The 12800-nt window shown below is 45.9% G+C and overlaps 2 protein-coding genes across 2 annotated transcripts; one reads left to right on the top strand and one right to left on the bottom strand.

Moving 5' to 3' along the window:
• The first annotated feature begins 6114 nt into the window (after positions 1 to 6114).
• Positions 6115 to 7339, top strand: LOC127303364 (uncharacterized). The gene is made up of 2 exons (XM_051334107.1): positions 6115 to 6177; positions 6827 to 7339. The coding sequence occupies exons 1-2, from the start codon at positions 6115 to 6117 to the stop codon at positions 7337 to 7339; spliced, it is 576 nt and encodes a 191-aa protein (XP_051190067.1).
• A 4110-nt stretch (positions 7340 to 11449) lies between these two features.
• On the bottom strand, positions 11450 to 12547 carry LOC127303365 (serine/threonine-protein phosphatase 7 long form homolog). Its single transcript, XM_051334108.2, has 4 exons — positions 12530 to 12547; positions 12333 to 12449; positions 11835 to 12113; positions 11450 to 11749 (listed from the first exon to the last, which is right to left on the bottom strand). Exons 1-4 carry the CDS (start codon positions 12545 to 12547, stop codon positions 11450 to 11452), a joined length of 714 nt encoding a protein of 237 aa, XP_051190068.2.
• Between the last annotated feature and the right edge of the window lie 253 nt (positions 12548 to 12800).

Raw genomic sequence — 12800 nt, forward strand, 5'->3', positions numbered from 1 at the left:
TTCATCACAATTGTAGCAAGTTCTCTTCTTCTTCTTGTCATTGAGGAGCATTGGCAACTTTCCCTTGTACTTCTTGGCAAAGAAGGCAAAGTCGGTAGCGATGTCACTAGTTGAGGTCATCTCCTCATCTTCCTCAATTTCATATTCTTCTTCTCCTCCATGGTCAGCTCTAGCCTTGAGAGCAAGGTTGTGTGACGCTTCATGGTTGTGTGAGGCTTCATCAACACGGTTCATTGCCATGAGCATTTTTCCTGCCTTGGCCATGTTTTCATTGGTGGCCACATAGGAGACTAGATCATCGGAGTTCAGATCGACACTCTTGGTCATGATTTGCAAGTTGAGTGCAAGGTTGGTATCCTCTTGCTTGACAGCAATCATTGCAATGACCTTGGACTTTATGAATCCTTCATTCATCTCAAAGCCGTCATCATACTTCTCAGCACCAAGTCCCTTGATCCTTACTCTAAGAGCACCAAGCCTTGCATAGGCATCGGCTATGGATTCTCCTTCTCGAATCATGAACCGGTGAGCTTCTTGCTTTGCGGTCTCATAAAGAGATGATTGGATCAAATCGGTTCCCTCTTGGAGTACTACGATTCAATCCCACAACTCTTTAGCGGAGCCGATGTCATTGACTTGATCAAGGAGCTTGCGATTGATTCCACTTCTAATCTTGTCACGTGCGGAGGCATTGAGTTGACGGTTGTAGAACTCGGTGGAGGTCAACCGAACGGGATCTTGTGGCTCCCGGTATCCATGAAGAATGATATCCCATAGCTCCACACTGCAGCTGCGAATATGAGATTCCATAGAAGATTTCCAATGTGGAAAGTGAGTTCCATCAAAATGGGGAACGGTCCCACTATGGTTTATATGAGGCATGGGTGAAGTGTTTCTAGGATAGTCATGGTTAACTTCATGGAAGGATTCCTTAGAGGCCGAAACCCCACTAGGAGCTCCTCCAGTAGTTAGGTTCTTAAGCATGACAGACATTTCTGCCATTTGGCTTTGTAGTTCATCCTCCTTTTTCTTCTTCTCGGCCTCATATGCCAAGAATCTAGATTTCATTTCTTTAACCGAAAGGTTAGAGTCATCATCTAGACCCTCGAATAGTTTTTCCATCTCACTCTTAAGGCGGTGAAGCCCTTAAAAAGAGTCCAGGCTCTGATACCAATTGAAAGTATAGAGATGGTAAACCTAGAGGGGGGGTGAATAGGTTTCTACAGATTTTAATTCTTTCTTTGCAATATTAGGCTTTGCGGAATATAAAGGTGAGCCTAATGCAAACTAGGTGAAGCAACCTATATGAGGATACAACTAACTCGAGCACGAAGGCTCTCACAGGCAGTTAAATCACAAGTAAAGAGTTCGGTTAGAGATAACCGATAGCACGCGGAGACGAGGATGTATTCCCGTGTTCCCTTGCTTTGCAACAAGGTACGTCACGTTTGGAGGAGTGGAGGTCCCACGAAGGATTCCCCGCGCCACGAAGGCTCACCCTATTCTCCGGAGCCTATCCCACGAAGGAATAGCTCTCTCACTTGTGGTAGACTTTGAGGTAGCCTCCAAACCTTCACAATCTTGCCCGGAGCAGATCCACAGCCCGGATGCTTCCGGACTCCTCTTGCCCACCTAGGGTTTCCAAGGAACCCTAGGAAGCAAGCTTCTTGATGAATACAAGGGGGAATAAGATTTGGCTTGGTAGAACGGTAGATCGGGTCCTCCTCTATCGTTTCCCCGGAGGGATTTGAGTTTGGGTGGAGGAGGAGGGAGATCTGAGGCTTTTGGTGTTTCTAACAATGGAGTATGGAAGAAGGAGCTCAAGAACAGTTTGTAGTGTAGTGCCTAACTGTTCAGAGGTAGAAGAAGGCCTATTTATAGTGTACTTCGAAATATGGCCGTTGGTCACTTGCCACATCAGCAGATTCCTCGAGGAGCCCGGTCGACCGGATCTGGCGCCGGACAGGCCGGTCCACAGCCCGGTCCGACCGGGCCACTGACCGGACCGGCCGGTTTCCAACCGGAGCTGGGACCGGGTCTTGACCGGGCAGGCGCCATTCTTTACTGGATAGTGCCCGGATGGCACAGGCGCAAAGGCCGGTTGCAGACCGGGACGCCCGGTCTGGAGCCCGGTCCGACCGGGCCAGGAACCGGAGCAGCCGGTCCAAACCGGGCTGGCGACCGGACACTGACCGGGCCATTCTTCATTCTTTACTGGATCTCGTCCGGATGGCACCGGTCCTTGGTCCGGTTGGTGACCGGGTCGTCCGGCGCCAGGGCCGGTCCGACCGGATCTGGGACCGGCCAGACTCTGCAAACCTTGCTGATTCTTCATCGAATTGGGGGGTCTCCCGTTGCCTTCTTGTTCCATCGATACACCATTATACCTCTTTGGCTAATACCTGTGAATTATCTTGTAGACATGTATTAGTCCAAATACTCTAGCACGGTGTCATAGTTACCAAAATAATGGATAAGGGTAAAATACCCTTACACCTTCTCTCTACTTCACGCATGCCTCCCTCTCCTCTCTCGCGCGTCCATGAGATGTCTTCATGTCCAGCACCATGTACAGCTGCTCCTCTCTTCCTCGTGCGACGATTGCTCCATCTTCATATCTGATCATACATAAGTGGAAAGACTTAGGTAGTATAAAATTCTCATTGATCAAAGTATCATTCAAGAGCGAATTCACATCTTGTTTTAGTAGCTTCGCTTGAGTCCTTGTAATGGATTCAATCCTAACTTCATTGGACTTGACCTTCACAGCAACATCATCTTTATCTTGCAATGACGGAGGTAGTAGTTCAGTAGAGATGTCCCCATCAAATGTTGACCGAGCTAAGCATTGCATTAAGTGACAATTGGTTGAACATCAAACATATAAGACATAGAAGTGGTGAAAACTACAAAAGAAAACATTAAAGTCGTGATGATTGCAAATCTTCTAGAGAAGCTTGTGAAAACTGCAGCTTTCTCTGATAATGCAGATGCCTGAGATGCAAAGAAAAAAGGGGGTCATAACTGTATCTTTAGACATCATGTTAAGTTGGTGTGCAAAAACGAGATATAGTAAGCTCAGTTTAGCTCATAATGAAATTCGAGCGAGCTTCGATTACGTTCGTACTTCCACATGTTAGATTGTAAATTTAAGCACAATTAAGAATATGAAGGGAAATAATTGCACATTTTGATATTTTTATTTTACTAACCTCACCGTGAGGGCATAGACTCACGAAATTTTATTAGGTCGGAAAACAGTGTATCCTTATTTAAGAGACACATGTAAGCATACCGAACAATCTAACATCCCTTTTGCTCAGGCAGCTGCCGGGCTTGTCTGCCGCTGACACCTTACATAGCTTTATGTTTTATGTGATTTTACATGTTAAACACGTTAACATGTGATTTTACAGCCTTCAACATCACTAATAGTTGTTTTGAGTGAGAAGGTAATCATATACAATAATATGTTACTAAGTACCGAATAAATGAGAACTAAACATTCTCCAATAGATAGTAATTTGTCTTTCCAACTAGATAAACATATTTGTAGTCTTTCATTGATGTGTTCCCATTCAGCGAAAGTAGGATCCCGCGGCCAAAGAGCTAGGCATAGAGGGCGACCTCGTTGTTAGCTTCACCGAAATAGAACATTACTTTCATGAAAGTTGATAGCGTGAGATATGATCATCTATTTTAATGTTGATGGAGCTAAGCAGTGCATTAAGTGACAATTCGTTGAATGTCGGACATAGAAGTGGTGTGAAAACTACAAAATAAATCATTAAAAACGTGATACTTGCAAATTTTCTAGTGAAGCTGGTGAAAACTGCAGCTTTTCCGCTAATGTAGAAGCGTGAGATGAAAAAATACGGATCATAGCTGTATCTTTAGACATCATGTTAAGTTGGTATGCAGAAACGGTTATAACAAGCTCAGTTCAGCTCATAATGAAAATTCGAGCAAGTTTCGATTACTTTCATACTGCCACATGTAAGATTGTAAATTTGAGCACAATTAAAAATGTGAAGGGAAATAATTATATCTTTTCATATGGATATTTTACTAACCTTGACGTGAGGGCATAGATTCATAAACTTTTACTGGGTTGGAAAAACATTGTATCCTTATTTACGAGACAGGTGTAAGCATACCTATAGTCCATTTCACTTGTTGGCCGCTAGACGTCTTACATGGCTTTATGTTCTATGTGATTTTACATGTTAAACACGAATAACCTGTGATTTTACAGCCTTCAACGTCGCTGGTAGTTGTTTTAGCGAGAACTAGAAGAACCCACCGTTCTTTTTATCGTTGAGCATATATTGACTTTTCTCGAGTTAATTAGATCAAAGCCAATGAAATTATTGCAGATTCGTTACATTCCATTCAGATTTTCAATCTTCAGAAAAATCAAATTGCAGTTTTCTCAAGATTTTACGAAAAACGACACCTTCATCCATCAAAAAATGACATTGACATTTTTTTTTTCAAAAGACAGCAGCGGTATTTCTCAAATATGAAATAATTACGGTCGTATATAACTAACCAAATTTTCTTTCGTGACATACTTTTTAAAAATTTGTTATAGCATACAGAAATATGAGTGGAGGTTTTGGAGGCCGAGCTACATGTAGCTCTTTATTTTCAAAGAATCAAAATACATATTTTAAAGTTTTAAATAAATATGAAACAAAATTCTAGAGGCAGCCACTGATGTATGCTATAATGATGTAAAAATCTCAGTGCAAACTGATTTGTATTCTAGGCTATAGGATTTTAAAATTTTATTAGTCTTAAAATATGCATTATTCACTTTAAAATTTGCCAGAATTTGTTATTTTTGTGTAGGCTACAATCACTGTTCAAAAAATCGTCAGATTCAACGATTAATCCCTATTCAGTGATCACCGATTAGCCGATAAATTCATTTATCGCCCGATTAACTCATTTATTGCCCGATTAATCGGCCGATTTGCCGATTAATCGGTAATCGTCAGCCGACCGAGTTGACCCCGATAAACGATTTCCTCAACATTGGCTACAATATAAAGTATTTTGTGTTGAGATTTTATATCATTAGAGTATACATCATTTACTATCTTAAAAATATTAATTTGATTTTTTTAATTTAAAATATAAATTTTGAATGTTTGCAAATAAAGAGCTACGTATAGGTCAAGCTGCATTTTAAATTTTCCATACACTAGCTCTACATGGACATGCAAAGTTACAAACTGCCCTATAAGGATGGTAATGCTTACCCATAACCCGCGTATCGGGGAGGTAAAAACAAAATAAAAGTTATAGGATAAAATATTACCTATGAGTTTGTAAATGGTGAAGTATCATACCCATTGGGTAGAACGGGTATGAGTATGGGATCGTAGAACACGTATTCCCATTATCATTTACCCATCTAATTTTGACTAGTTGGTCGTCATAATAAAACTACTTAATTTCTCCCTAATCACACTTCATGTTGTTAGGCTTAACCTAACACTTTCAGGTCTCACAATCCTTGGTAGGTTAGTAAATATTAGACCCCTATTTAGAATCGTTTCACCTCTTGTTAGATTTTAGATAAATTATGTTGTAAGCACGGGTATTTTTACACACGGATACCCATTAGGTGTCGGGTGAGTGTGGGAAAAATTTATACCTATTGAGGCTGGTGCCAATGCTGGCTGGAGTGCGGGCGGTACCTCCTGCGACGGGGCGATAGGGAGGCAAGAGCGGGGCGAGACGACAGCGGGGGGCGGTGGATCCACCGCCCGGCAGTAGCGCCCGCTACCGCCCGGCTGCCGCCCGCGCTGGGGGCGAGAGGGGGGCGAGAGCGGGGGCGATGCGTTGGCGAGTCGGGGCGAGAGCGAGGGGTAACGGCTAGCTGAGGTGGCGCGATCTGATTCGTCCACGTCAGCTAGCCGTTGGGGTAGCCGTTGCTGGCTCAAAAAATTCGAAAAAAGCCAAAACCCCCAAAATTTCATCCTCACCACCTATAAATACCCCTATATGGTTTCACTCATTCCACACCTCACTTCATCTCATCCACTCTCCATTTCCACTCCTCTCAACGCCATGTCTTCGTCTAGCAGCAGTTCGAGCGACAGAATGGAGGGTGATATGATCGGTGCATTCCAGGCGGAGTATGAGGAGGCGATGCTCAACCTCGAGGCAGAGCCAAGACGGCCGCGACGCCATTGAGAGTTCATCAGGCGTGATCGTCTGGGTGCCCACGATCGGCTCTACGACGACTACTTCACCGACAACTGTGCTTATCCTCCGAGCTTCTTTCGGCGAAGGTATCGGATGAGGCGATCCCTGTTTCTACGCATTGTGGATAGATTGGGTGAATACTCTCCGTATTTCACCCAAAGAGTTGATGCTCTCAACCGTGCTGGTTTTTCTTCCCTACAAAAGTGTACTGCGGCTTTGCGTTTATTAGCTTATGGAGCCGCTGCAGATACGATAGATGAGTGGCTTAAGTTAGCTAGACAAACTTCATCAGATTGTCTAGATAGATTCTGTGAAGGCATCATTCACTGTTACGGGGAAGAGTTTTGCCGTCGACCAAATGTCGCGGATACTCAGCGTCTGTTAGCGAAAACCGAGGAGCGTGGCTTTCCGGGCATGTTAGGGAACATCGATTGCATGCATTGGCAGTGGAGGAACTGCCCAGTGGCGCATGCCGGTCAATTCACAAGGGGAGACATCAAACACCCTACCATAATCTTAGAAAGCCGTTGCGTCATATGATCGTTGGATCTGGCATGCCTTTTTTGGAGTGGCCGGGTCCAACAATGACCTCAATGTACTCAATCAGTCGCCGTTGTTCACTGATGTGCTTAGGGGAGAAGCACTCATAGTGAACTTCACGGTGAATGGACACGAGTACAACTGTGGTTACTACCTTGCCGACGGCATCTACCCCTCCTGGCCGGTGTTCATGAAAGGTGTTACTCTTCCACAGAGTGAAAAGCATCGACCGTTCACTGCTGCTCAATCAGCTTGGCGCAAAGATGTCGAGTGTGCCTTTGGAGTGCTGAAGGCTAGGTTCAACATTCTAGCAGTCCCGGGACGCTCCTACTCGAGGCGTACTCTTGGGTTGATCATGCGTGCATGTGTCATTCTGCACAACATGATCATCGACGATGAGCGTGATATAAATTTGGAGGACATTTATGAGACAGTTGATTCCAATGCCGGCCCTGCGATACACAACAATGCACCACCAAGCCTAGCAGCCAGGATTCAGATGGACAACGAAATGAGGGACTCACCGATGTATACACAGCTCCAGCATGATTTGATTGAGCATGTGTGGGCTAATGCCTAGATTATGTAATTTTTTCACATTTTTATGTAATTTTTTTATATAATGTAATCGGTAATAATTTCAGTTGAATAAAATAATTTTCTTGCATTATTTTGAAAGCTAATGTCGAGGAGAGAGAAAAGCTGATGTGGAGGAGAGAGAAGTGAGAGCTGGCGCTATAGCCCGTGCACTGGCACCGTGGGGTGAGAGTGGGGTGAGAGTAAGGATAAAATCTGACCGTGGCGACCAGCCTGATAAGAGCATCTCCAGCCGCGTCCCCCAAACCGTCCCCCAAACCGCGCCGGATTGAGCGTTTGGGGGACGTGTTTTGTTCGTGCCGCGTTTGGGGGACGCGGCTGGACGTCGCTCCCCAGCCGCGTCCCCCAAACGCCGCCCCCAAACATTTAAAATAATTTTTTAACACATAAACCATTTATATCAAATGTAGCATATGAAAAAAAATGTTTTCGAGGATTGTTTTCAAATTAAATTACAACAAACAATAAAACAAGTAATCAAATATAATAAAAAGGGCTAGATGATACATCAAGGTGCCACGGTATTTCCTTTGATCCTCCACAAATGCTCAACGAGATCAGCTTGAAGTTGCTCATGCACATTGCTGTCACGGATCTCTGCGTGCATGGCGAGAAAATCAGCAAAATCACCAGGCAACTCATGATCAACCTCTCATCGTCGCTGTCCATGGCTAAAGCAAAATCAATGGTTAAAATTGCGCCGAGGCAGACGACGCAACAAACAGCGACCAATCGCGCCTACCTGGCAAGTCGTCGAGCACCTTCTGTGCGCGGAGGTGGGGCGGATTTGACGGCGCGTTCTGGGAGGCGCTGGCGACGCGGCGGCGGCACGACCGGCGGGAGCCCCAGCCGCGACAACGGTGCTGACTCGCAGCACAGATCAGCCGCCCAAACGGCCGGGAAATCCAGCGGCGGCGGTGGGGTGGGAGGCGCGGGAAGGAAGGAGCGACGAGAAAAGAGGCGCGAACCAACGGTTTATGCAAATAGTCGCCGACATGTGGGAGCCCGCCTCGCTTTTCGTTGTGTCCGGCGTCCCCGGTGCGTCCCCTGTGGGACGGGGACGGGCTCGGGACGCCGGACACCGTATCGGGCCGCGCCGGACAAAAATGGGCTTTGGGGGACGCGGCTGGAACGCTTTTTTTGTCCGGCGCGACCCAAATCGCTTTGGGGGATGCTTTGGGGGACGCGACTGGAGATGCTCTAAGTATGGGTACAGTTAAGATTGAAGTCAATAGGTAGGTATGGAATTAATCTACCTGTCTCTGCTGGTGCCATCCGTACTGCCGTATACTCCGTATGTCGCAGTCGATTTCGCAGACAAGTCTCGCCATGAGTCAGCTTGGTCATACCGGAAGATGCCCGTTCGCATTAATACAGTGCACAGGGCTGAAAGGTCTAGTCGGTACGAGCGAGCTTTTATCAGAGCTGAACGGAGCATTGATTCATGGATGGAGCACGCCAAAGGCAACGCAGACACGTCCGCCAGTGCCATGTGACCGTGTTGTATCAGTGCAAAGACAGGCGTCAGGTCGATCGACAAGACAACACACTAGTAGTACGTGTATGCATTTGATACAATAAAATTAAACTTTTGACGAACGCCAGAAACTATATCGCGAAAAATCACCCTTGGGCGAAAGGGTTGGCAAAAATGGACCGTCGGCGAAACTATTTCGCGAAACTAACCCTCGAGTGCCGCGCCTGCCAACACGGTTTTGCAATCCTCTGTGCCACGCCCTAGAGCTCGGCGCGGCAGGAGTGCCAGCGTGGCCAGGCGGGCCCCGGTGCGCGGTAGTGCAACGCCCAGGGCCAGGGCGCGGCACGTAGACGTGCAACGCCGGCACCTGGGGCGCGGCACGGGCGCACGCTTAAGGCCGCCCAGGCCCGCCCGAGCCGGTCAGTTCTCCCCTTTTCGCTGGTTGAGAGGAGTGGTGGCGCCTGCTAGGGTTTTCTCTCCCCCTCTTCTAATCTCCACCCAAACTTCACAGATCTGAGGCATTTGTCTGTGGATTTCAAACCCTCCAAGTTCGTAGAGGTGCTCTCCCTCATTTCTCTTGTTTTTGACCTATTGGATTATTGTTTTTGTTGTTGCACATGTCCCAATCTTGGAATCTCTAAATATATGAATTGACCCAAATGTTTGAAATGTCTAGTTGTTTTGGCCAATTTTGGACTCCTATGGTGTATATGATGCATTTTGCTTAAGATTGGTAGGTTAGATTGGTAGGTTAGGGTTAGTGCTATTGATATGCTTTTGTTATGATCTGTTATGATTAGGGTTAGGATTAATGTTTGGTTGGTGTATATAAAGCGGTTCGTTGTATGTTTGTATATTTTAGGGATGGCGAGAATTGTCCATGTTCATCATGTGGACAAGGACTCTTTTTTGAAAGGAAACATTGACCCGGATCCGGATGAGGTTGACTTGGTGTTCGAGCGTAGCCCTAATTATGCGGAGGTCTTGGAACAGGTTAGGATTGATTTGAATTGGATGGACCCGAGTTATGTAGTTGAGTTGGAGGGAAGACATAATGCGGGGTTTGGAATGCATGTTCGTTGGAAGACAATGCGTATCAACTCGGAGCAACGTTGGGTTGCATACAAGGAGGTTGTGGCAGAATCACTAGATAAGGCTCTTGAGTTGTTTGCCACGAAAAAGTTTGATACAGATTTGCACTTGGACTTGAACCGGCTTGCCTCCCCGTTGAATGGTACGAGTCATCAACCTTTGAACCAAGAGGAAATAAGCGAGCCTCGTTGTAATCATGAGGCAAATGATGAGGAGGAAGAAGATGGGAATGAGGTTGAGCTTCACGAGAACAATGTTGGAGATTTGGATAAGTATTATATCCAAGAAAATATGGACCGTGAGCTCCCGTATAGTCGATGCTATGCATCAGACTCAGATGATGATGGACCCGATGAAGAAATTGATGAAGATGGATTCACGGCCAAGGAGGCGGAAGCCCACGAGAAGGTATTGGGACGAGATCATCGGGTACCCTTGTTTCATGATCTTAGTCTTGCGGATGAAGCCATAGTTGATGGCGGTATGGGTGTAGTGCTTGGACCAAGGCCTATTTCTCACCGGGATGATAATCACGCGATGAATGGGATTGCTTCCGGAATAAAGTTCTCAACATTGTTGGAGTTGAAGCATTGGCTTAAGGAGTACTCGGTGAAGCATCATCGTCCGTACAAGGTGGTTCACTCGAACGTCAAGCAACGTTACACAGTTAAATGCGAGGAGGATGGATGCCCTTGGGTTGTGCGTGCAAGACCATTGAAGGGAGGTCCCGATTGGCACATATCTAGTTGTGTATCAACTCACATGTGCCGAGGAATGAGGATGGATGGAAAAGATGCCAAGCACGAGCACCGACAACTTAAATCTGAGTTCATCGCATATAGGCTTTCGAACTCCATCTCGTCACTTCCAACAATGAGCATCAAGAGTGTGCAGGAGCTTGTGCAAGCTATCTTCAACTACGAGGTGAAGTACGGAAAGGCATGAAAGGCGAAGCAAGCCGCGTTCAAGATGTTGTATGGTGATTGGGAGGAAGCATATAACCGACTCCCAAGGTTGTTAGGAGCGATGGCTGCCGCTAACCCGGGCATGGTTCATGTGGTTGAACCGTATGGCAATAAGACAAGGATTTACAACGGGAAGAAGGTTCGAGTATTTGGCCGTGCATTTTGGGCATTTCAGCAATGCGTGAGAGCTTTTGAACATTGCAGGCCTATCATCTGCGTCGATGGTACCTTCTTGACCGGACAATTTAAGGGCACTCTCTTGGTTGCAATAGCAAATGATGGACAAAACCGGTTGGTTCCTTTGGCCTTTGCTTTGGTTGAAGTGGAGAACAATGATAATTGGGAGTGGTTCTTCCATATTTTGAGAACGAAGGTATTGCCAACCCATAGAGAAACATGTGTCATCTCAGATCGTCATCAAGGAATCCTCAATGCGGTGATGATTGACATTCCCGGTTATGCTCCTTTGCACTATCGATGGTGCATGAGACATTTTTGTGCAAACTTCTATAGGGCTTGTGGGAGCAAGGAGTTGGCGGATGATCTCCAAGATTGTTGTCTAGCTTACACGGACCGACGTTTCGCAAACTTGTACAACAGATTGCTTGCTAACAAGAAACTCAATCTCGTTGGTGTACGTCTGATAGGCCGCTATTGGGTCGCCACTGAACTCGGAGACAATGTCCCACTGATAAGCCCAAGTGGGTCGCCGCAACTGGTTGCCGTGATCATTGTAATTCTTGTAATCGAGAACACGAGGCCTTCCGACAGGGAAGCGCTCCCAGCTCCAAATCGATAGAAGAAGCAACGGACCACCAATGCAAGCGTCCTTACTGATCCTGCAACAAGCTTCGTCCAACTACACAAAAAGGGAACAAATATTAGTCTTGTCCCAAAATGAAGATGTAATGTACAAATGGGTTAGGGTTGATACAAGTGATTACCTGGCGGTACAAGAAGGCCAATGCCGCCGAACCCCAACTCCATTTAGTCTCCATTTTGGTTAACGCCTTCAACCAGTGCCACTGAGCGGTATTCCCACTGCAGTCAGGAAATAGAGTTCTCGTGATAACATACCACACATACACACGTGCGTATAGCTTAATCAGATCACGGCTAGCTCCCTCCGGGCATGTCTTGAAGTTCTGTGAGATCCAAGTGAAAGTAGCCCCGGCGGAGACCCTTAATTTCTCACCCCTCTTGTTTACAATCTCATCAGGAGCCTTGCCAATAAGGTCAAACATCTTGCCACGCCAGTCTTCACAAGATGTGTCGATACATAGTGGCTTCCCCTCAATGGGGAGTGCAAGTATCATCGACATGTCCTGCAAAGTCACGGTCATCTCACCGGTTCGGAGGTGAAAACTATGCGTCTCCGGTCTCCAGCGATCAACAAGAGCAGTGATGGCGGAAGGGTTCATGCTCGGTGTCCGCCGGGTCACCATATGGATGAATGGAAGTAGACCTAGCGGCTCGATGTACTCCGTGTATCGCTCATCGTATGGCATCTTCTTTAAGGACGAGGCCTCGTGACACCTAAGTCGGAGGGGTCCAAAGACCTACACAAATAGAAGCCTTATTATTACATATGCATATAGCATTGGAAAATAATATGTACCACTAGGTTTATTTCTATTACCTGTTTCTTCTCGGACATTAAGTACGCATGGTGTCTAGTATCGTAATGAGGTTCGAGAAGCGACATCCTACACATATGTGAGCAATAGTAACAACATTAGAGCTAATATGTGAGCAAATGTGACAAAATATAAAATAATATGTGACCATGTCGGTACAAATTCTAGCACACAAGACCCAAACAATATGAACACAAATGCTATTCACATCCTACAAGATTAAAAATGGGTATAAATTTCTAGATATCTTGATGAACTAGGGTTTCCCAAGAG

The sequence above is a fragment of the Lolium perenne genome, chromosome 5, assembly GCF_019359855.2.
Source record: "Lolium perenne isolate Kyuss_39 chromosome 5, Kyuss_2.0, whole genome shotgun sequence".
Classification (NCBI taxonomy): Eukaryota; Viridiplantae; Streptophyta; class Magnoliopsida; order Poales; family Poaceae; genus Lolium; species Lolium perenne.